This window comes from Rhinoraja longicauda, chromosome 16, assembly GCF_053455715.1.
Source record: "Rhinoraja longicauda isolate Sanriku21f chromosome 16, sRhiLon1.1, whole genome shotgun sequence".
Classification (NCBI taxonomy): domain Eukaryota; kingdom Metazoa; phylum Chordata; class Chondrichthyes; order Rajiformes; family Arhynchobatidae; genus Rhinoraja; species Rhinoraja longicauda.
Genome location: NC_135968.1, coordinates 19,971,276 through 19,992,314, shown reverse-complemented (window position 1 = coordinate 19,992,314; position 21,039 = coordinate 19,971,276). Strand labels below are relative to the sequence as shown.

Sequence of the window (21,039 nt, the reverse complement as noted above, 5' to 3'; positions counted from 1 at the left end):
GACATAAGACATTGGAACAATTTATGTGCCCTGGTCTTTCAAGTGACATGCTGTTCCCCACCTATAAAAAATTAAATGCAATGTAATCAAAATGGTGCTGGCCATGTATATGGGAGTAACATGTGTAGGAAGGGACTTTTAAAAAAATCCAGAATTGGTCTGAGAGATAATGGTCTGGTGCTCATCTGTGGGGTCATGATCCAAGGGTAAGTAGGAGGGTGTAAAGAAAGGTTCCGACCCAAAATGTCACCCATCCTTTTTCTCCAGAGATGCTGTCTAACCCACTGAGTTAGTCCAGCACTTCGTGTCTATATGTAGGAGTAACAAGTTGCGCTTGGTTATTTGTAAATGTGAAAAAGAACGAGGAATAAGATTTCTAATCATTAGGAGCAACATCCGGTGCCTTGTATTGACTGTGTGATGTTGAAATGCATTTGAATGACTAAACTCCATTCTTTTCAGAACCACCAAAATTAGGTTAAGTAGGTGAAAATAAAACCTGAGGATATCTATCTCCTTGTGATTCTGTAATCTAGTGATACAATTTGAACAAAAGATAATCTGGTTTTGAAAGAATAGACATTCCTGTTCGTCAATTCCTCATTTCAGTAATATGAAATTGAAATGGTGATTAAAAGTTTTTTGTTATGATTAGTTTTAGTGCAAAATCTGAATGTATCGATGTCAGTGCTAATCCTAACATTTAGAAATGTAATTGATGTTCTTCTGTGTAGTACCATTTTATCTGCATTTGGGATTAATGATTTCAGACTTATTGAAGGAAGATCATAATACTTGACAGGCAAATTTTGCAAGACTTGGATCTATATGCATCTTTTCAAAGATATTATGTGTTTGAGCTTTCTTTTGATTTTACTGAAACTGAGGAAAATGCAAAGGTTGCTTAATGTGCATGTATTCAAACCATTTGGTCAGAGGTCATTATTCCAAAATACTTCTGCAAGTCTGATGAACACCTACGATCTAGTATTTATTCACAAAATGCTGGAGTAACTCAGCAGGTCAGGCAGCATCTCAGGAGAGAAGGAATGGGTGACGTTTTGGGTCGAGACCCTTCTTCAGACTCATGTAACTGCTGAGTTACTCCAGCATTTTTGTGAATAAATACCTTCGATTTGTACCAGCATCTGCAGTTATTTTCTTACACTACCTATGATCTAGTGAACATTTTTGCATATGGATCTGTCCCTAATATTCATTTTCCCCACACACTCGCAATCCTGTTTGTGCAAATCACATGAAGCACGTTTGGTTTTATGCAGACAAGCAAGCATTAGAAGCTACAGCTCTTTGTGGACTATTAACTGTTTTCCCCAATGCAATTTTGAGCCCTGGATGACCAGCAATATGAATGACTGCTCTTTTTATAAGTCTGATCACCAAAACATTTTACCAAATTAAATAGTCACCAGTTTTGGGGGCAATTAATTTTTATTTTGGAATCATGGAACAATAGTGTTTATTTTGGAATAGTAGAATTATGTGGAAAAACAATTGAGTTATTAGTAATGTGGATGCAATATGCCTAAAAGGACTGCAAAGTAAAATGGCAGAAGTACAATTTGACCTTGCATGTCTTCCTAATTTCTCCCAATCCATTTCTCACTACTGGTCCACAGCAAGTAAATTAGTTTGTTAACAAGCGACTTTATGACTTGCACATGGTCTGATTTGACAGTTTTAATTGTTTAGTCAGTACCAGCAGCCTTCCATTGTGTGGCCAAAATTCACACTTTATAATGGTTTGTGAACATGATGTTTCCTTGTTTAAGTGAATGGTTTATTATTGTCATGTGTACTGAAATATAGCAAAATCTTTTTATGCTATCCAGACAAATCATAGCAGACTTGAGTCCAATAGGTACTGTAAAAGTATAGAAACAGAGTGCAGAATATAGGGTTCTGACCACAGAAGAATGCAGATTTTTTTTTTAAGTGCAAGGACTCGAGGTAGATTGGAAGATTGAGGATCTATCCTTGGCATATGAGAGGTCTGTTCATGAGTCTGACGATAGCAGGGAAGAAGCTGGTCCTGCATCAGGTTGTAATTGCTTTCAAAATCTTTATCTTCTGCCTGAGGGGAGAGGTGATGAGAGAGAATAATCAGGGTGTGAGTGGCCCTTGATTATGTTGGGTGCCTTTTTGAGGCAGCATGGTATAGATGGATGGAGGCTGGTTTGTGTGATGGACTGGGCTGCGTCTACTATTCTCCACAATTCTATTACCTCCACATTTTAGGCGGTGAAAACTTTAAAGATCAATAAATTGTTGGTGTAGAACTAGTTCAATGCACAAATGCAGCACAATGGAGACTTTGGGAGTAATATGCTATTCCCAGAAGACCAGAGTTGCAAGCTAAAAATACTGTTCTGCTGTGAAAGTACAGCTTGTGTGTCCATCTACTTTGGGAAGTTGCAAAGCATTTCCTGCACTGGAATGTAAATACCTTCCTTGGCAGATACTTTGTGTTCTGTGTTTCTTTTTGGCTGCTTTTCTTTCCCTTACAAATACTTAAGGACAAATGAGACAAAGGATTGAAAACTCAAACTAGATCCGGGGGGGGGGGGGAAAGAAAAATTAGGAAATATTAGTTTTAACTTTTTCACCAATGGATTTATCCTTTTTGACTTCCGTGTGTTAAATATTGGTTGCCGTGGACGTTAATAAATGTGATCCTGGATTTCAACAGGGGCCACTATTTATCCGGCTGCATAAAACAGCCAACTTGCGTGTTTTTTGTTTGTCCTTTCCATCTCGTCTGGTTAGTTATGTCTGACTTCAGGAGCACTTCCTCGGGTCAGGATTTTTGCGTCCTGGTCTGGAGCCATTATTACCAAATCCAGGTGACGGGCCAGGTCCTGAAATACCTGAAACGATTGGGATGAAGATAAATGGAAAAAAGCGATGAAAATTTTTCATATGAACTTGGAGGAAGTAAAGACAATGGGTTTAGCAATTCCTAGTTATGAGGTATATTGTGCTCTTAATTCCACTCCTAATCTATTTGAGGCTGCAAATCTTTATATTGGTGTGTAGAAAGGAACTGCAGATACTGGTATATACGGAAGATAGACACAAAGTGCTGGAGTAATTTAGCGGGTTAAGCAGCATCTCTTGAGTGAAGGGATGGGTGAAGAAGAGTCTGACCCTACAGACTGAAGAAATGTCCCGACCTGAAATGTCACCCATGCTTTTTCTGCAGAGATGCTGCCTGACCCGCTGAGTTACTCCAGCACTTTGTCTATCTTCAATTTTTACATTGGGTTCATTGTCACCATGTAGGCCAGTAGCAGTCGTCTTGGGTTAGACAGACTTAAAACAAGTGTCGGCAAGAAACATAAAACGTTGGCAGTCCCTCAGCGCTCTGACCTACTGAGTTTCTCCAACAGTTTGTTTTCATGTCTACTCCAAATTACAGCATCTAAAGTCTCTTGTATGCCCTGAAGGCAAGTGGTAGTCGGCTTTGGTCAATCTGGTAGTCATATTTTGTAAATATTTTGGGATTGCTGCTTGCTATTTGTGAAACACTGATTAGGTCTGATTTTGGGGAGGGGGTGGGGGGTGTTGTGGGAAGGGCTGATTCGTAAGAGGGCTCAAAGTTTCTTAATTTTTTGATATAGTTAATTTGCATTTTATTCTCCTGGCTGTTTTGAATAGCTGAGTCATTCTTTTTTATTTCCTTTTTAAAGCAAATGCTGATGAAACAACAGGAGAGACTGTCTGAAAGAGAACAGGATATCGAAGAACAAATATACAAATTGAAAACCGATAAAAGTGTGATTGAGGTAAGTGAAATCCAACATTTTTGTCGGCATGCAATTTTTGTATGAATGTTAAATGGGGTTGGTTCAAGATGGTTAGCTGAGCCTAGAGGAATCGTTCCTCCTTCCTGACAATGGAGCAGTGCCCTGGTCATGCTAATGAATACTGCCATTAAGTAGGCAAATCACCATTTGGTTAAATCTCCAATTCTAAATTCCCCTCTTGGTCTCCTGACTTTTCTGTCCCAAGAATTAAGGGTGGCGCAGCTAGTGGAACTGCTGCTTCAGCGCTAGAAACCCAGGTTCGATGCTGACCTCGAGTGCTGCCAGTGTGAAGTTTGCGCGTTTTTCCCGGTGACCGCATGGGTTTCCTCCAGGTGCTCCGGTTTCCTACCACATCCCAAATATGTGCAGGTTTGTCGGGTAATAGACCTCTAAATTGCCCATAGTGTGTAGGGAGTGGATGTGAAAGTAGGATAACATTGAACTAGTGTGAACGGGTGTCCGATGCTCAGCGTGGACTCATGGGCTGAAGGGCTTGTATCTCGAAACTAAACTAAAACTGAAAATGAGTTCTCTACTTTTATTCTCATTCCAAAATGATTATTTTTTGTTCACAACCTACTTGAGACTTTATAAACTATTTGATGCCCACCAGAAGTTTCATTTTGGCTCGTGTCTGATCATTGAGTTCAAACTCCAATTTTAACACAAGCATGTAATCTAGGCTGACACCTTTTACAGTTAAAGGAGTGCTCTATTGTTGGACATCTTCCATTGGATAAGATGCTAAACAGGTGCAGCGGTAGAGTTGCTGCCTCACTGCGCCAGAGACCTGGGTTTGTTCCTGACTATGGGTGCTGCCTGTATGGAATTTGCACGTTCTCCCTGTGACTGCGTGAGTTTTGCCCAGGCGCTCCAGTTTCTTCCAACACTCCAAAGACATACCGGTTTGTAGGTTAATTGACTTTGGTAAAATTGTAAATTGTCCCTAAAGTGTGTAGGATAGTGTTAGTGTACAGGGTTGACCGCTGGTCGGCGTGGACTCGATGGGCCGAAGAGCCAGTTTCTGCACAGTATCTCTAAAGTAAAGTATAAGACCTAATACTAGGCTCTGCAAGAGGCCGACACCCTCTTGCTTAGTGTCACCAGGTCCAATTTAGCTGAAGCTCTTTGTGGTATCTTGCAAATTGACTATGGCATTTGCTTCAAGCGCTGATATTAAAATTATTCCAATGAAAATAATTAAATGTTGAGAAGTAATCTGGGACAGCTTGATGCAGTAAGTATAAAAGGAGTTCAAGTGGATTTTTGCTTTCAAATCCTACAGGTGCTTCAACAGAATGAAGACAAAAACGCCATTTGCTCGAAATGAAATCTGCACTGATAACCTTTATTAGATTTTGAACAATTTACCTGGGGGAGTGTCAAAGAAAGAATTACATAAACACTGACGTGATTGCATGTCTTGTGCTCGACTGTAATCTCCTCTCATTTTTCCCCTAACACTTCCAACATAATTTTCTGTATCTGCATGAGATTAAACCCTCCTTAATATCCATCTTTATTGGTCTCCCCACTCACTGGAAGGTAATTTCCACATTTTCACCAATGTCTGGGGAAAATCGCCCACTTGATTCTTCATTACCTTGTATTTGTGGCGTCTATTGTGAATATTTTGGGGTAGGATTTAACCCTGCTGTATAAGCCAAATATTGTTCTGTTGACTTTAGCGGAACTGAACCTCAAAAGCTGAAATAAATTTGTATCCGTTACTCCAATGCATGCAACAGAAAATGAATTTCTACCCATTTGTGCCCTTAATGTTAAGGATCGCTTATGTTATGTAGAAACCATCTCTTTTCAGGAAGAAAGCTGCCAGCCCTTCCTCTTTTTGATAAATGCATTTCTAATATTATCCTTGTAAATAATTTTGCATCTTCTCCAGGACTTCCAATTCTTTTAGAATTGTACTAGACATTTAGAACTGTACTAGACAATAGACAGTAAACAATAGACAATAGGTGCAGGAGTAGGCCATTCGGCCCTTCGAGCCAGCACTGCCATTCAATGTGATCATGGCTGATCTCAATCAGTACCCCGTTCCTGCCTTCTCCCCATACCCCCTGACTCCACTATCCTTAAGAGCCCTATCTAGCTCTCTCTTGAATGCATTCAGAGAATTGGCCTCCACTGCCTTCTGAGGCAGAGAATTCCACAGATTCACAACTCTCTGACTGAAAAAGTTTTTCCTCATCTCCGTTCTAAATGGCCTACCCCTTATTCTTAAACTGTGGCCCCTTGTTCTGGACTCGCCCAACATTGGGAACATGTTACTCAATGGAATTGAATAACTTCTGCCATTGCCCTTTTTGTTTTCCGAAGGAAAAAGTGTATCAGTTGAAAGAGGAAGTGCGCTTGCAGTATGAGAAAATGCGTCAGATTCTAGAAGAGGATCTGGGAAAAACATTGGAACTAATCGATAAAACACGGATAAAATTCTGCGACGAGAATGCATCGCAAGTACATCAGCTAAATGAGCGATTGGAAGAGGCAAAAAAATTACTGAACTCAGTCCAAAAAATGTGGGACAGGACAGAGGATATTTCATTCATGAAGGTAAATTTTTAAAAGTAACTCTGAACAGTACTCTGTGAAATGACCAGATGACTTAAATTTAAGTATGGTATTTGGGTGAAATGGGTCCAGATGGTGGGGAAATAATTCAAACTCCATATTAAATCAACCATTCTATATTTTTTAAAGATAGACACGAAGTACTGGAATAACTCGGCAGGTCAGGCAGCATCAAAATAGATAGGTGATGTTTTAGGTTGGGACTCTTCTTCAGACCCGATCTGAAACGTCTCCTGTCAATCTCCACCAGAAGATGCTGCCTCTCCCACTGACTTACCCCAGCACTTTGTGTCTATCTTATATATAAAAACAGCATCTGTAGTTCATTTTTATTACATTTTAGTCCTTTTTCTTTAGTTAACATACCACTTTTACATTTTTAATTAAACAGCAGAAATGTAGACATTTTTTCAAAGTGTTAGTACAAAGCATAACATATAAATGTGAATACTTTAGAGAAATGCAAGGCTTCAAGTTTGTTACGTGTGGCTTGCAGAAAGCACACATTATCACGTGATTCATTGAGACGGGTAGTTTTCAGTATAAACGTGGCCATAAGAATGTGAGTGGCACAGCACCAGGCCCCCCCGATGCAATCTTGACCTCTGGTGCTGTCTGTGCAGAGTTTGTATGTTCTCCCTGTGACCGCGTGGGTTTCCTCCCACATCCCAATGATGTGCAGGTTTTCAGGTTAATTGGCCTCTGTAAATTGCCCTTTGTGTGTGTGATAACATAGAACTATTATGATCGATGGTCGATGTGAACTCGGTGGGCCAAAGGGTCGGTTTCCATGTTGTATCTCTAAACTAAGAATCATGGAAAAACTCAATGCAAGTCTATTCATTTTAATGCCCAGATGTAGTGCAAGAGTACCTGCATTTTCCCTACTTTGTGTTATTTCTCCACTTGTAAGAAATTGAAAGAGCTGGCTGTGAACATGGCATACCGAACCAACACCTGTCATTTTCCATGGATGCACTGTGTTCTGTACTGCTTTGTATCATATTGCTGGTAGATCTCTCGCAATATCTGTTTTACTGTGGAAAACATAGTGAAATTTTCTACTTTGAAATGGTAAATTGCAAGTGAGCCAGAGCCTTTAGATGATATACATACCTGTAACAAATGCACATTAATCTCTGCTAACAGCTCTGGAGATGGGATGTATATAGATAAATCTGTATATAATCATGAATTAATTCATCATGTCAAAGATGTCCTAACTTTGAAAGCAATTTTCAACAAAACATTGGATTTGCAATCATTTTCTGCATGAAGGAAAATCTGAGATTAAACTGAAATTAGACTTGTGTTTAAGAACTTTCATTGGGTCAGTGGCATTTGAGGAGTTAATTTTTTTTGGAGTCATACGGCGTGGAAACAGGTCCTTCAGCCCAACTTGCCCACACCAAACAACATGTCCCATCTACACTCATCCCATCAGCCTGCGTTTGGCCCATGTCCCACTAAACCTCTCATATCTATGTACCTGTCTAAATATTTCTTAAATATTGCGATAGTATCTGCCTCAACTACCTCCTCCGGCAGCTTGTTCCATACACCCACCACCCTTTGTGTGAAAAGGTTACCCCTCGGGTTCCTATTAAATGCTTCCCCCTGCACCTTAAACCTATGTCCTCTAGTTCTCGATTCCCCTACTCTGCGCATCTTCCCGATCTATTCCTCTCAGGCTTTTGTACATCCCTATTCTGAAAAGGGATATTGGTATAGTTTGAATCAATGCATCTTTTTTTAAAATGTGGTCAATTGGGCAGGTTGGCTATAATTATTTGTTATTTTAATAATTTTGAAGGTGGTGTGATGTCATTGCATTAAATATTTACTGAAGTATCTTGATTTCCAAATTGGTTGAAGTAATGCATACCTAGCCTGTCAGTCTATTTGCAAGTATTCTTAATATGAAAACAGTGATATTTAGGTTCCTGAGCAGATTTTAGCATCTATAATTATGAAATTAAATTCCAAAATGGATTGCCATAACTGCAGTTGCTGGAGTTTTTTCCTCCTTTTGCTTTATAAATTTTTACGCTTGCCATCTCTTTCACAAGTTTTTGCATATCAAGTTAGTGTAGAGAGTCAATTCTATGTGTTTTACATGGGGTCTGGAATATTGCACAAATACAAGGCAGTAATTTCTGGTGGTACACTTATTTTGGGTGTTTTTTTATTTATGTTCCAGAAAAATAAGGATTTAAACACAGCATTGCTTTTCATCTCTTCTCCCCCTCCTGCCTTATGGGGCTCCTGGTTGAGTGTAATTCTGGTAAAATAAATATTTGACTGTTTCTGTAGGCAAAAAGGACATTGAAAGAATGCAGTTTATTTGAAGAATGCCATTTATTATTCCATCTCCGAGAAAAGTTACTGCACACAAGGAGTCTATTCAGCCCATTGAATCCATGCCAGTTTGTAGTCAAGCAATCTGATCAGCCCTATTCCCCCACTCTTTCCCAATAGCCCTGAAATGATTTGCTCTCAAACGCACAGCCAAATCCATTTTGCAATATTGATTTGATTCTGTTTTTGCTACCCTTGCAGGCAACGACCTCTGGATCTTAAACTGCTTTCATTCTTAATCCTTTCCTGTACCTTCTGGAGTAGGGTAGTTAATCTGTGGAACTCATTGCCACAGGGGGCTGTGGAGGCCAAGTCTGTGGATATTTTTAAGGCAGAGATTAGAACAGATGTCAGGGTTATGGGGAGAAGGCTGGAAAATTGGATTAGGAAGCAGAGATCACCCGTGATTGAATGGCAGAGTAGACTCCATGGGCCGAATGGCTTAATTCTACTCCTATAACTTGTGAACTTGTGGAATTTTGTTTCTCTGCCCCATGGTCCTGGAACTGTCGGCTTATAGGAACAACTTCAGCTTTGTCGTAACCCATCATGATCTTGTATACGTCTATCAACTCTCCTCTCCTCTACCTCAATAACCTCATCTTCACCAATATGACCTCTTAACCTAAATGATTCTATGGATTTAGAACTCTGCCATTTAGTCTATATTGTGACTCCATCATCTTTGGCAGAAGGACCACCACTTCACATTTCTTTATATTAAATTTAATCAGCATCTTGTCTTTCCACTCAGCCCACCTATCCATATTGCTATTCTCGCTGTTTATTTCATTTTTAAGCTTTGTGTCATCTGCAAATTTGGATATATGATAAATGAAGAAAGTAATAGACTCCTTGGAGAAATGGTCTGCCTCTACACCCATGTTTAAGAAATTAATGTATACCCAAACAAAGCAGTGGTCTGACGCTGATACCTGCAGAATGGGACTGTGTACCATTCACATGCTAGACAACATATATATACCTGAAGAAGGGTCCCGACCTGAAACGTCAACTATCCATGTTCTTCAGAGATGCTACCTGACGCTCCACATGACTCGGCACTTTAAGTCTTTTTTTTATAAACCAGCATCTGCAGTTTTTGTATCTATATACCTTTCCTTTCTGCCTTTAATCTAATTTCCTATCAACGGTGCTAGTTATCCTTTAATTCCTTGAGCCTCAATTTTACAAACTGACCTTTTTATTTGGGACTTAATCAAATACCTTCTTGAAATCTGCATAGACAAACATCTGCTGCATTCCTTTCTTCAACTTTCTCTCTTGCCACATCAAAAATTCAATCAGGTTAGGTAAACAAGATATAAGTTTTTAACAAATCCACACTGACTCTCCTTTATTTACTCATACTTCTCCAAATAAGTTTTAATGTTTTCTCGGCCTGCATCAAAAAAGCCTCCTCGCAAGCAGGATTGAACTGGCCTGCGGTTAGCCAGCATGTCTACAGACATGGGTGAACATATTTGCCATTTCCCAGTCCTCTGGTACGTTCCCTGTATTTGGGGAAGATTGGACAATTATAACAAGCTTTGTCACAGGATCCTCCGCCCACATTGACAGCAACCGACGATGCATCTTGTCGGGATCTGTTGATGGAATTATAGATGCTGGAATCTTGTATAGAACCCAAAGTGCGCGTTAGATTTCAGAGATACAGCGGGGATACAGGCCCTTCGGCCCACCAAGTCTACGCCGACCAATGATCACCCCATACACTAGCACAATCCTACACACTAGGGACCACCTACAATTTTGCCCAAGTCAATTAATCTACAAACCTGTGCATATTTGGAGTGTGATAAGAAACTGGAGCACCTGGAGAAAACCCACGCGGTCACAGCGAGAATGTATAGACAGTTCCCGTAGTCAGGATCAAACTCGGGTCTCTGGCTCTTCTAAGGCAGCATCTCTACCACTGCACCCTAATTCAGCGGGTTAGGCAGTATCTCTGGAGGGCATGCACAGGTCACGTTTCAGCTTGGGATTCTTCTTCAATCTCCTTCAGTCTGAAGAAGAGTCCTGACCCAAAATGCACCTCTCCATATCCTCCAGAGATGCTGCCTGTCCCACTGAGTTACTCCAGCAATTTGGGTGCTGTTGATTTGTGTACGTTAACCATGGCCAGCCTTCATTCCCTTCCATATCAATTTTCACCCCATCAGTTATAGTCATAAAATCAAAGAGCACAGAATCTTTTGCAAATAATTAGTTGGAACTTTGAAGGGTTATTGTGGGTATTTCTCAAACTGCTGCCAAATTTGGGATTCTGTGTTTCTGTGCTTGCATGGGAGTCCCAAACACTTGACGTAGCTCTGACAATTCCCAGGAAGTTCTCTAACATTGGTCTTGTCATGGAGTGCAGCAGCAGAACTTGAAGTTGCAGTTATGGTGAAACATTTTTCTTGCTAATTCTGTACCAGATCTAATCCAGTGTAGAAATAATGGAACCATTTTGAATGGCAAGGGGTGGCTGAGGGGGACAATGAAAATGATAAGATAATTTACTTTTAGTTAGTTCATTGAGATTGCTTTAGATATTTTTAATTGTGTTTTCAAATGTGTCCGTTTTTAGATTTTTGCCGTTTAATTATGCTTTAAATATTTAAGCATGATCATGCTCTGACCATTCTGAAATATTAGGTCCTTAATTGATTGAACAGGAAGCAAAGCCTTGGAAACAGTTTTCCCAGTAATTTTTCATACTTGGGCCTCATTCGTGCCAATATTTACTCTTCAAGGCCTTGAGTACCCTGCCATTTTTGATCAAGGTGTTTTTTCCGTGTAACAATTTGCTACCAGTGGATCCATAAAAATAAATCTAGTTGGTACATGCGGCAATGGTGATCACTAGGAGCAAACCACTAGCAGGACGTTCTGGGCTTACGGTTTCATTGCCATAAATTTTTCTCAATATTATCTCTTCTCCCCATTCTTTCAACCCCATTCCACTGGTCATAATATGCCAAAGTTGGTACTCAGTTTCTAGCTGAGTGAGGCCAGTCTTCAGTCATTCTAGTTGGTTATTTTTCCCTGATTACAGAAGAATATTTATTTCTTCTACTTGTTTCATCAGTGGAAGTTGCATTTTAAAAGAAATTTGTTAGGAAAAACTCAGATCCTGAAAATAAATGAAAAAAGAATAGATTGCTTTGTAACTTTTATCTATTTGCTTTTTTTTCAGAATACAAAATCAGTGAAAATTCTAATGGAAAGGTAAGCATTAACGTTATGTTTTTGTACAAACATAATATGGAAGTGTGGAGGGTATTTGGGAATTTGCATATGACAGAGTGTTGAAAATGGCCATTTTGTAAGTTAGATGTTATTACTAATCTCAGCAAAAGTACTGCTTTCCTGAGGAAGGGTCTCGACCTGAAACATTGCCCATTCCTTCTCTCCAGAGATGCTGCCTGTCCCGCTGAGTTGCTCCAGCTTTTTGTGTCTATCTTCGGTTTAAACCAGCATCTGCAGTTCCTTCCAACACACTAATTGCACTATTGACATTAATGTTAATTCCATTAATTGAACGATTCTTTAAAATCGCAACACCGTTTCAAATTTGAATGATGTGCATTGGGCCACTGAGGTCATTCAAGTAATATGATCTGCTTTGACTTGATATGCTGCTCACAAAGTACTCTCATTTCCTCTTCTGCTATATTGCGTGCAGGAAGCCAAGATCAAGTGAAGCAGGTTAGCTGCAAGAAGTAATTCGACTCTCAATCAGTTCTACTGCTCAAAATCTTTCCTATCCAATTTATTGTTAAATAGAAACTGCATTTCAGAAGTAATACTAGTACAGAAGCAATATAATATTGTCTGATTTCTTCACTAAAGAGTGAAGAGACTAATCACGCAAATGATAATGCCGTTTAGTGTGCCTTTTTCAGTGTTGAACCAGTTTCTAATCTTTCAGAAGTTTGTCTGGTGCTTTTACATGGTGTCATCCTCAGTATCTGTAAGTGCATCCTCACAAATAAATGTAGTTCATTCCCACGGCGCCGCCAGATTATTCAGAGAAAATCTGAAATAACTGACTGTTACTTGTATACAAATTACCCAATGAATAATGGGTCTGATCTTCGTTTACGGCTGAGGCTCTGGTTGGACACGACAGTACCATTGAAGCATTATACAGGCTTCATTTTATTCTACTGTGTGAGCAGACATGTATTAAAAAGTATTTAAATGTATTGGCTAGATGGTAACCCTTGAATTGTTGAAAAAAATCTGATCGTGATGCAAAACAGAAAGCAATATATTTTTTGTTCATAAAGAGTATTTTTCTTTCAAGGGCTCAGGCATGTACCGGAAATGGGTTGCCCCCACCTAAATTTGGTCACCTCCAGCCAAAACCTTTCTTGAGTGAAATTGGTAAGAAGGAGAAACACATCAGAAAGTTGCTTGAAGGTAATAATAAAATAAACCTATTTAAAAATAGAATACGTGCAATGTAAACATGAACAAGTAGTGTTTTTAAATGAAGTATACTTTGAATGCTCGGCATAATTGGAACCGATGTCTTGAAGTCATACAGTGTGGAAACAGGCTCTTCGGCCCAACTTGCCTACGCTGACCAACATACCCAATCTACACTAGTCACACTTGCCTGCTTTTGGCCCACATCCTCTAAATCTATCCTATCCATGTACCTGTCTAAATGTTTCTTAAATGTTGCAATAGTAATTGCAGTTAATTCCATACACCCACCAAACAACTGCGTGTTTAAAAAAAAAATTACCCCTCAGATTCCTATTGAATCTTCCCCCCGCCTCACCTTAAACCTATGTACTCTGGTTCTCGATTCCCCTACACCTGGCACAAGACTGCGTTTACCTGATCTATTCTTCTCATGAGTTTATATACCGGTATAATATCACCCCTCATCCTCTTGCGTTCCAAGGAATAATACCCTAGCCAGCTTGACAACATCTTTTCTGTAACATGGTGACCAAAACTGAACACAATACAAAATTTGGTCTCACCAATGTCTTATATAACTGTAACATGACCTCTTAAATTCTATACTCATTACTTGACTGATGAAGGCCTTTTTGACCAACCTATCTACCTGTGACGTCGCCTTCAAGGAACTATGTACCTGCACTCCTAGATATCTCTGCTCTACTACCCTCTCCTGAGCCCTACCATTCGCCGTGTAGACCTGCCCTTGTTAGACTTTCGAATGTCATTGGGTATGCTCACTCTTTTATTTTACTTGACATTATGCTTTGTTCATTTAATCTGCCAATGTCATTATTTAATTTTAAGACTTGGGTTCCTCAAATGTTTAAATTACTTTGGACAAAGCATACCCTCTACTGGTCCATATTGGCTCCCATTGATCAGCTCAAGGTGCTCCAAGTACCCATTTTCTGATTTTAATTATGCATTTTCATAACTTCCAACAATATCGGAGCAATCAATCTGTCAATAAACTCCCAGTTGCACTCAATCAACCTATCTTAAATAATGGATTTAAATTTGGTGGTTTCTAGTTTAAGTGTGCAGTTCCTGAACTAGACAACTGGTTTAGGGCTAAAACCCTGAAGTAAAAACGATCAGATTCTGGAGATTTAAACTCCTTTAGTGCTATGAATTGTTTTTATACTGTTTATGTGCTTATGTAAACCTTGAGTTTCAGTCCTAGATTCACTGTAAGTCTCTCTGAAATGTTAGATACATTACTTGCTTGCTTGTGAGTAGTCTGTCAGTTGCTACCAGTGAAAACTGATGGAAAATACTTCAAGCCTGCCAATTCCTTGTTTTCATTTGCAATATTGCCTTCACATATGTTCTGAAGGATTAACATTGCCTTGACGTTCCTGAAAAATAATTTAAATTCTTGCTATATCTTCGCTTGCTTTCCAAATTTCCTTGTTTCAAAATTGCACTCTGGGTTGTCTTCTTTGTCTTTCTTTCCCAATCCTTTGTATCAGCGGTATTCTTCGCATTTGCATGAGAGCCCTGTTCCATTATCTCACGTCTGTTCTATGGTGTATTGCTTGCTAAATAACACTTTTGCTCCTGGTTGCTACTATGCCAGTGATTTATTTAGTTAAATTCCTCTTGTTTTCTCAAATTTCATCTATCATTTTATCCGATACCAGCTTTGACTATTTCAACTTGGTGTTCTCCTGATAGAAATATATCCTACCAAAATCTAAAATCTCTGCTGTTATAAAATGTTGAATTCACTCCCTTTTCTGATGAGCTGCTATACTCTTAACATTTGCAAAGTACTCAACTGGTTTGAAATAATAGATTTTAACGGGAACATTCATGAAGTGTCTGCAGCACAATACAGTAAACCCTTGTAATTACGGGCCTCTTGATAACTGTTTCAGTCAGAGTGGTCTGTCTCTTTAAGAACATGGGCTGCAGGCTATTGAAATTGCCAGGGCATTAAAATTGACAAGCAATTGCTTCTCTCCGCTCTATTAAACAATGTAATAAACGGCCTTCAGCATTTTTAGCTTGTAGAAACAAAAATACATTGTTAGCTGATAAGAACTTGTACACTTCTGCAGGTTAGCAAGGGGTCTTTGGAAGGAGAAATGGAGTTAACGTTTTCGGTCGATGTCCTTGCACCCTGAACTTCAGGCGGGCAATTGGTTGTGGGAATCTCACTTGGAGTGGGACAGGGTTTCCACCTCCCGTCACACTGCAACCCCAACGCCCCAGACCTCCCATTTTGCTTTTTAAACTCTGAATACGGTAACCAGCAGCAGGGGCAGCGGTTATTGCACTGGACAAGGTGGTGCTGGGCAGGCTCCATGTGATGAGGGAGGTCCTCCTGGGCTCTCAGTGACAGCGCTCCAGGATTCTGACCCGGTCGGTGCTTGGGCAGCGTTGTCAATGGGGCACAGACCCGTACTCATTTATAGCGGACAATCGAAAATAACGGACACCATTTCCTCCCCACAGATGGTCCGTTATAACAAGGGTTTACTGTACTTTTTAAAAATGCAATTGTAAAAATTGTCTTTCCTTACCAACTTAAAAAAAAGTTTGTTTTGCACTTTAATGCTCAACATAGCCACTTCGGCCTTTAATTTCTTCAATTGATTGACTGAAAGATACAGCATGGAAAAAGGGCTCTTCAACCCACCAAATCCATGCCGACCATTAATCGGCATGTTCACACTAGCTCAGTGTTACCCACTTTCGCATCCACTCCCTTCACATGATGGATAATTTTGAGGTTAATTAACCTACCAACCTGATGTAAACATAGATTTTTTTTAAAGCTTTTTAATTTATCTCCAACATTTCATGTTATATATATTGATATGGTTGCAGGTTAGCACCCAGAAGATGAGAATTCATTTTCAATAAGTGACTTTAATATATGAAGTTAATAAAAAGCTATTCATTTGTCAGCAAGCAGCTGGAAAGCTGAACATGAAAAATGTTGCTTTGTGGACAAAAAACTCATTCACTAGCACTTATCTCTGAGCCTGGTCTAATTGTATGCATTTGGTTAGCTATTAACCAGTTGCATAGGGTTATAACCTTGAGTGCTGTTATAAAAACAGCCATCACACCTTTTTTGGTCAGGTGGGAAAATATTAAATGTAGTCATGCTTGTACAGAATTAAATGTAGTCGTGTCTGGACAGTATTAAATGTAGTCGTGTCTGTATTGTCAAAATGTTCCGAGCAAACAAAAGAACTGGAAGCTGTAAAGTTGGTTAGTAAGTGTCCTTGTATTGTATACTGAATAATTAAGCAGAATTTCCCTGTTTTAAAGTATTGTGATTACAATGAATTCTGCACATATAGAGAAGTGACTGTGGAATGTTTATCGTATTGAATGGAGCATTTTTTTAAAATAATAGCACAGCAGCTCAGCTGGTGGAGCTGCTGCCTCACTGCGGCAACAACTCGGGTTCAATCCTGTCCTCAGCTCAATCAAAAACCGCGCAGGGGGATGAATCGGTTCACATTAGACTTTCGAGATAGAAAGGGGCCCTTCAACCCACCGAGTCAGCGCCAACAGATAATCATCCCGTACCCTAGCACTATCCTACACACTGGGGACAATTTCCAACTTTACCAAAGCCAATTAACCTACCAACCTGCACGTCTTTCGACTGTGGGAGGAAACCAGAACACCTGGAGAAAACCCACGCGGTCATAGAGAGAACTTATAAACTCCATACCGACAGATCGAACCCGGGTCTCTGGCGCTGTAAGACAGCAACTCTCCCGCTGCTCCACTGTGCTGCTTCAATGTTTCACTGTATTTTGTGGATTCTCGCAGGTGGATGAATTGGTGAAAATACTGAGTCTCTGAATTCTTTCAGAGAAAGCGGAAGAAATACTAATCAAATGTTTGCTTTCAGCAAAATAAAAATTGGCTAAATAGTTAAAGCACCTGCATGTGCACTTGTTTGCGGAGATTTGTAGATTTCTTGTGTAACCTGTTTTCTCTTTGCTGTCCTTTAACAGGAACGATAAGCACTCAGGTACCATTTCTGCAGAGCGTCCCTGCATACACCTGCAACATTTCCAATTCCGCTGGAGAAAAGCGCAAGCACTCCACTGCTTTCCCAATGCCCACGACATCCGGTGTGGACAACGGCTTCCTAGAAGTGGCGGCTGGCAATGTTGCCAGCCAGTTCATGGGCCAGGGTGGGGCTGTTGTAGAGGGCCAGTCGGCACAGTCCCTAGTGCCCTGCAGTTCTTCCCAACACATCGTGGGACTGACTAGCGGCCCACAGCCCGTTCACACGGGGCCAGTCTTCAATACAACTCACTATCCCAACAGCACGCCCTCCCAGCAGTCTGTACTTTCCCAGTCTGTCGGCTACGGAGGCCGCAAAATTCTCGTCTGCTCTGTGGATAACTGTTTCTGTTCTGGCGTGCCTTCTGTTTCGAACCACAATGGACACCAGCCATACAGCAGATCAGGCACCTTCCCGTGGTCTGTGACGTCGCAGGAATACGCACATGCTCTTCCGCCTGCTCCCTCGGTACCTCAGTCTCTTATATCGTATGGAATGGGATCAGCATCTCACAACAACACTGCAGGCAAGATAACTGCAGGCTACATGACCAACCCTTCACTGAACACTACACCACAAGCTAATCTTCTAAATTCTGTCTATCATACATTTTGAACAGTGTGCATTTTCCTTTTTAATTTTTCCTCTTTCTCTAAATGTTAATTTCAGATCATTTGCTTAAAAAACGTTAGAAAATACATTCCGCACATGATGTAATTGCGCGATTGTAATACATTCCGCGATTGTGCAATTGAATTCCAGTACTGGGTTTAGTGATCCATTCACAAATGGAAACGTTCTGTATTAAATGGCTTCCTTTTTTTTTGTTGGTTGTTTCTGCCAGGAGTGCCGCAACCATAACAGAATTTTTATATGAAAACTCTTAGCACTTTTTTTGCAGAAGCGTTTAATATTAGTTAATCATATAGTGCTCTGGTATAATAGCAGCAATAAAGCAGAGGTACCATTTGACAGTGAAGCACAAATTAGCGCTGTGGGCATTGGCAGAGTTTGTCTGACCTGTTGAATAGGGGGTCTGAGGGGAAATGATGCCCTGACACTGGAAGTGTTTGCAATTGTCACACGCCGTCGAGTGGAAGATTTGTCTCTGGCTAGTCGTTGTGCGTTGATTTTAATAGTTACCCAGTGCTCTTTTACAATAACCCCGTTGAGTATGGACTTCCCATGTGGAAAAAGAAATCAAAGAAGAAAATATTTTTTTCTAAAAAAAAGTTCAAGGTGTGACGTTGGCTTCCTGGATAGGGAAACTACACCCTAATTAAGCATGGCAGATTTGGCCTGTCACTTTAATCATAGTTTTTAAAAAAAATAAAAATAAAATATCACAATGGGACTACTACAATGCAGTTTGAGAAACTGGTCAGGCTGGGTTCCTGACCAGCTAGAAGAGAAGGCAGATTATTTTAGGTTTGGCAAATGCTGTCCTGTAAACTATATATTAATAAATAATTGGGAGTATGCTTAATGCATAACATGGACATTTCTTAAATTAGTATTCTGTAGGAAAAGAAAACTGGAGAATTGGGAATCTTGTTTTATTTCTAGAAAATGGTGGGGATAGAGGGTGATTTACAATTATGCTCAAAATGTTGATCTGTTTGTCGAACAAACATTTTTTTCTGGCCCATTGTATTGAGTGGGCTATTACAGTGGAACCTCATTATTACTAACCCATGGTGGTCTTATCGGCTGTGGGATTGGAGGGGGGGGGGGGATGCTTTGCTTTGCTGAGGATTGAGCTCCAGGTCTGATTTCATTCCTTTACCACAGACTGCCAGGAAAAGTGTTCAACCCCCATTTTAAATTTTTTATTATGTTTGGTTTTCCTTTCTGGGCAATGTTGGTGGAAGTAGACTATCCTGTGAAAGGCAAGAACAAATTTAATTGTGCAAAAGGAAAAAAAAAGATGAATTACAAATGGTGCCAATGGATCTGCTGGTCTGCATGTTATAACAAAGTTTATTTCATTGAGGGATTGAATTCCTTAGACTTTTTTTTCAAAAATTAAAAATGAAATGGAGCTTCAGCAGGGGACCTGGGCAAAGTTTAATGTAACAGAAGGTTTGTTGTAACGAGGTTTGGCTGTATTTTAACTGTATGGTGATGGTCCATAGATGTTTGACCACGGGAGCTCTGTTTTACTTTGTCCCTGCAGAAAAGGGTGAATGTTAGTGTTTGGAAAAACTCTTGTAATCAGTAAATCAAGAACTGTTGGTATTTTGTCTTTCTCAAATACTTATAGTTACCAGGTTATGCAGGGTTTATCTTAACCACCTATTTCATGTCACTTTATCAATATCTTCTTTTAAGGCATTGAATAAACATGTATACATGCAGAGTTGAGAATTGTCTTTTTTCCTGTGCATGTTTTATCACCAGCGACTGACTGACAGACACAAAGGAAACCAGACGTGATTTCTAATGACAGCTGGGCTTACTATGTTTGGTCCCTGGTATCAGGAAGGGGAGAAAAAAGCAGGCTCCCCATTCCTTCCTGCCGTCCACTAATCCCTCTTTTAAAGTACCTACCCTGTAATCGGCTGGTGAAGCAAAGATCAGGTAAAATTGCAATCTTCACTTAAATGAATAGTTGGATAGCATTCACCATCTTGAGTTCAACACACGTGTTTAAGGAATTGGGTGAAATTATGGCATGCATCCATCTCTGGAGCATGTCTAGGAAGGAACTGCAGGTGCTGGTTATTCCAAAGATGGACACAGTGCTAGAGTAACCCAATGGTCAGGCAGCAACTATGGAGAAAAAGAATGGGTGAAGTTTCGGGTCCGACCTTTTCCTCCAGAGATGCTGCCTGACCCGCTGAGTTACTCCAGCACTGTGAGTTTATCTTAGGTGTAAACCAACGTCTGCAGTTCTTGCCTGCACATTATTATTGCTGCACTAATAGCTTGAATCATGAGAAGTAGATGCAAGAGGAGGTCACTTTGCCCCTGGTGTCTGCTATGCATTGAGTAAGGTCATGGCTGATCTTTGACCTCGGCCCCACTTTCCAGCACGATCCTATTGCCGATTCTGATTTCCATAATGGTCATAAACTAATCCAGTACTCGCAGAGACCACGACTTTGGTTCTAGATTCTCCAGCCTGGGAAACATCTGCTTCAACACTATGAATCCTCGGAAGAAATTTGTAAGTCTTAAGGAAATTATTCTTCTAAACTCTGAAGGGTAGACCCGATCTGCTCCCTCTCATCCTTCCACAAATTTGCCATTCCAAAAATTAACTGAGTTTACCTTTGCTGTACCTTTTTCTATTGCAGATATAGTCTTTCTTGGTAGAGCGAAAGGACCTGTTCATAGTATTCCAGATATGGATTATCATTAACGGATAGCAAGTCCTGCATAATTTTAATCATCCGTGGATAATTTACCTGAATAGCACAACGTTTTTTCACTATTTCTGTAGGGTGGCGCAACAGGACAGTGCCAGAGATCCCGTTTCGATCCTGACTAAGGGTGTCATTTGTATGTTCTCCCTGTGGCTGTGTGGGTTTTCTCCGGGTGCTCCGGTTTCCTCCCACATTCCAACAATGTACAGGTTTGTAGGTTAATTGGCTTTGTTAAGTTGTACGACTATCACTGGCATGTGTGGATTAGTGTGCTGGCCTTTCGCAGGTCAGTGCAGCCAGTGGGCTGAAGAGCCCGTTTCTGCGCTGTCTAAAGTCTAAAGTGTACACGTGACAATAATATAGA

General features: G+C 40.2%; 1 protein-coding gene across 1 annotated transcript in view; it reads left to right on the top strand.

The window, feature by feature from the left end:
• The window catches only part of trim8b (tripartite motif containing 8b), a 71,788-nt gene extending 52,128 nt beyond the window's left edge, over positions 1–19,660 (top strand). Inside the window, 6 exon segments of the mRNA XM_078413376.1 lie at positions 3,711–3,806; positions 6,168–6,401; positions 11,980–12,011; positions 13,093–13,208; positions 17,252–17,788; positions 17,791–19,660. Of these exon segments, the coding sequence (XP_078269502.1) occupies positions 3,711–3,806; positions 6,168–6,401; positions 11,980–12,011; positions 13,093–13,208; positions 17,252–17,788; positions 17,791–17,891 (1,116 nt within the window). The 3' untranslated portion in view covers positions 17,892–19,660.
• The last annotated feature ends 1,379 nt before the right edge of the window (positions 19,661–21,039 follow it).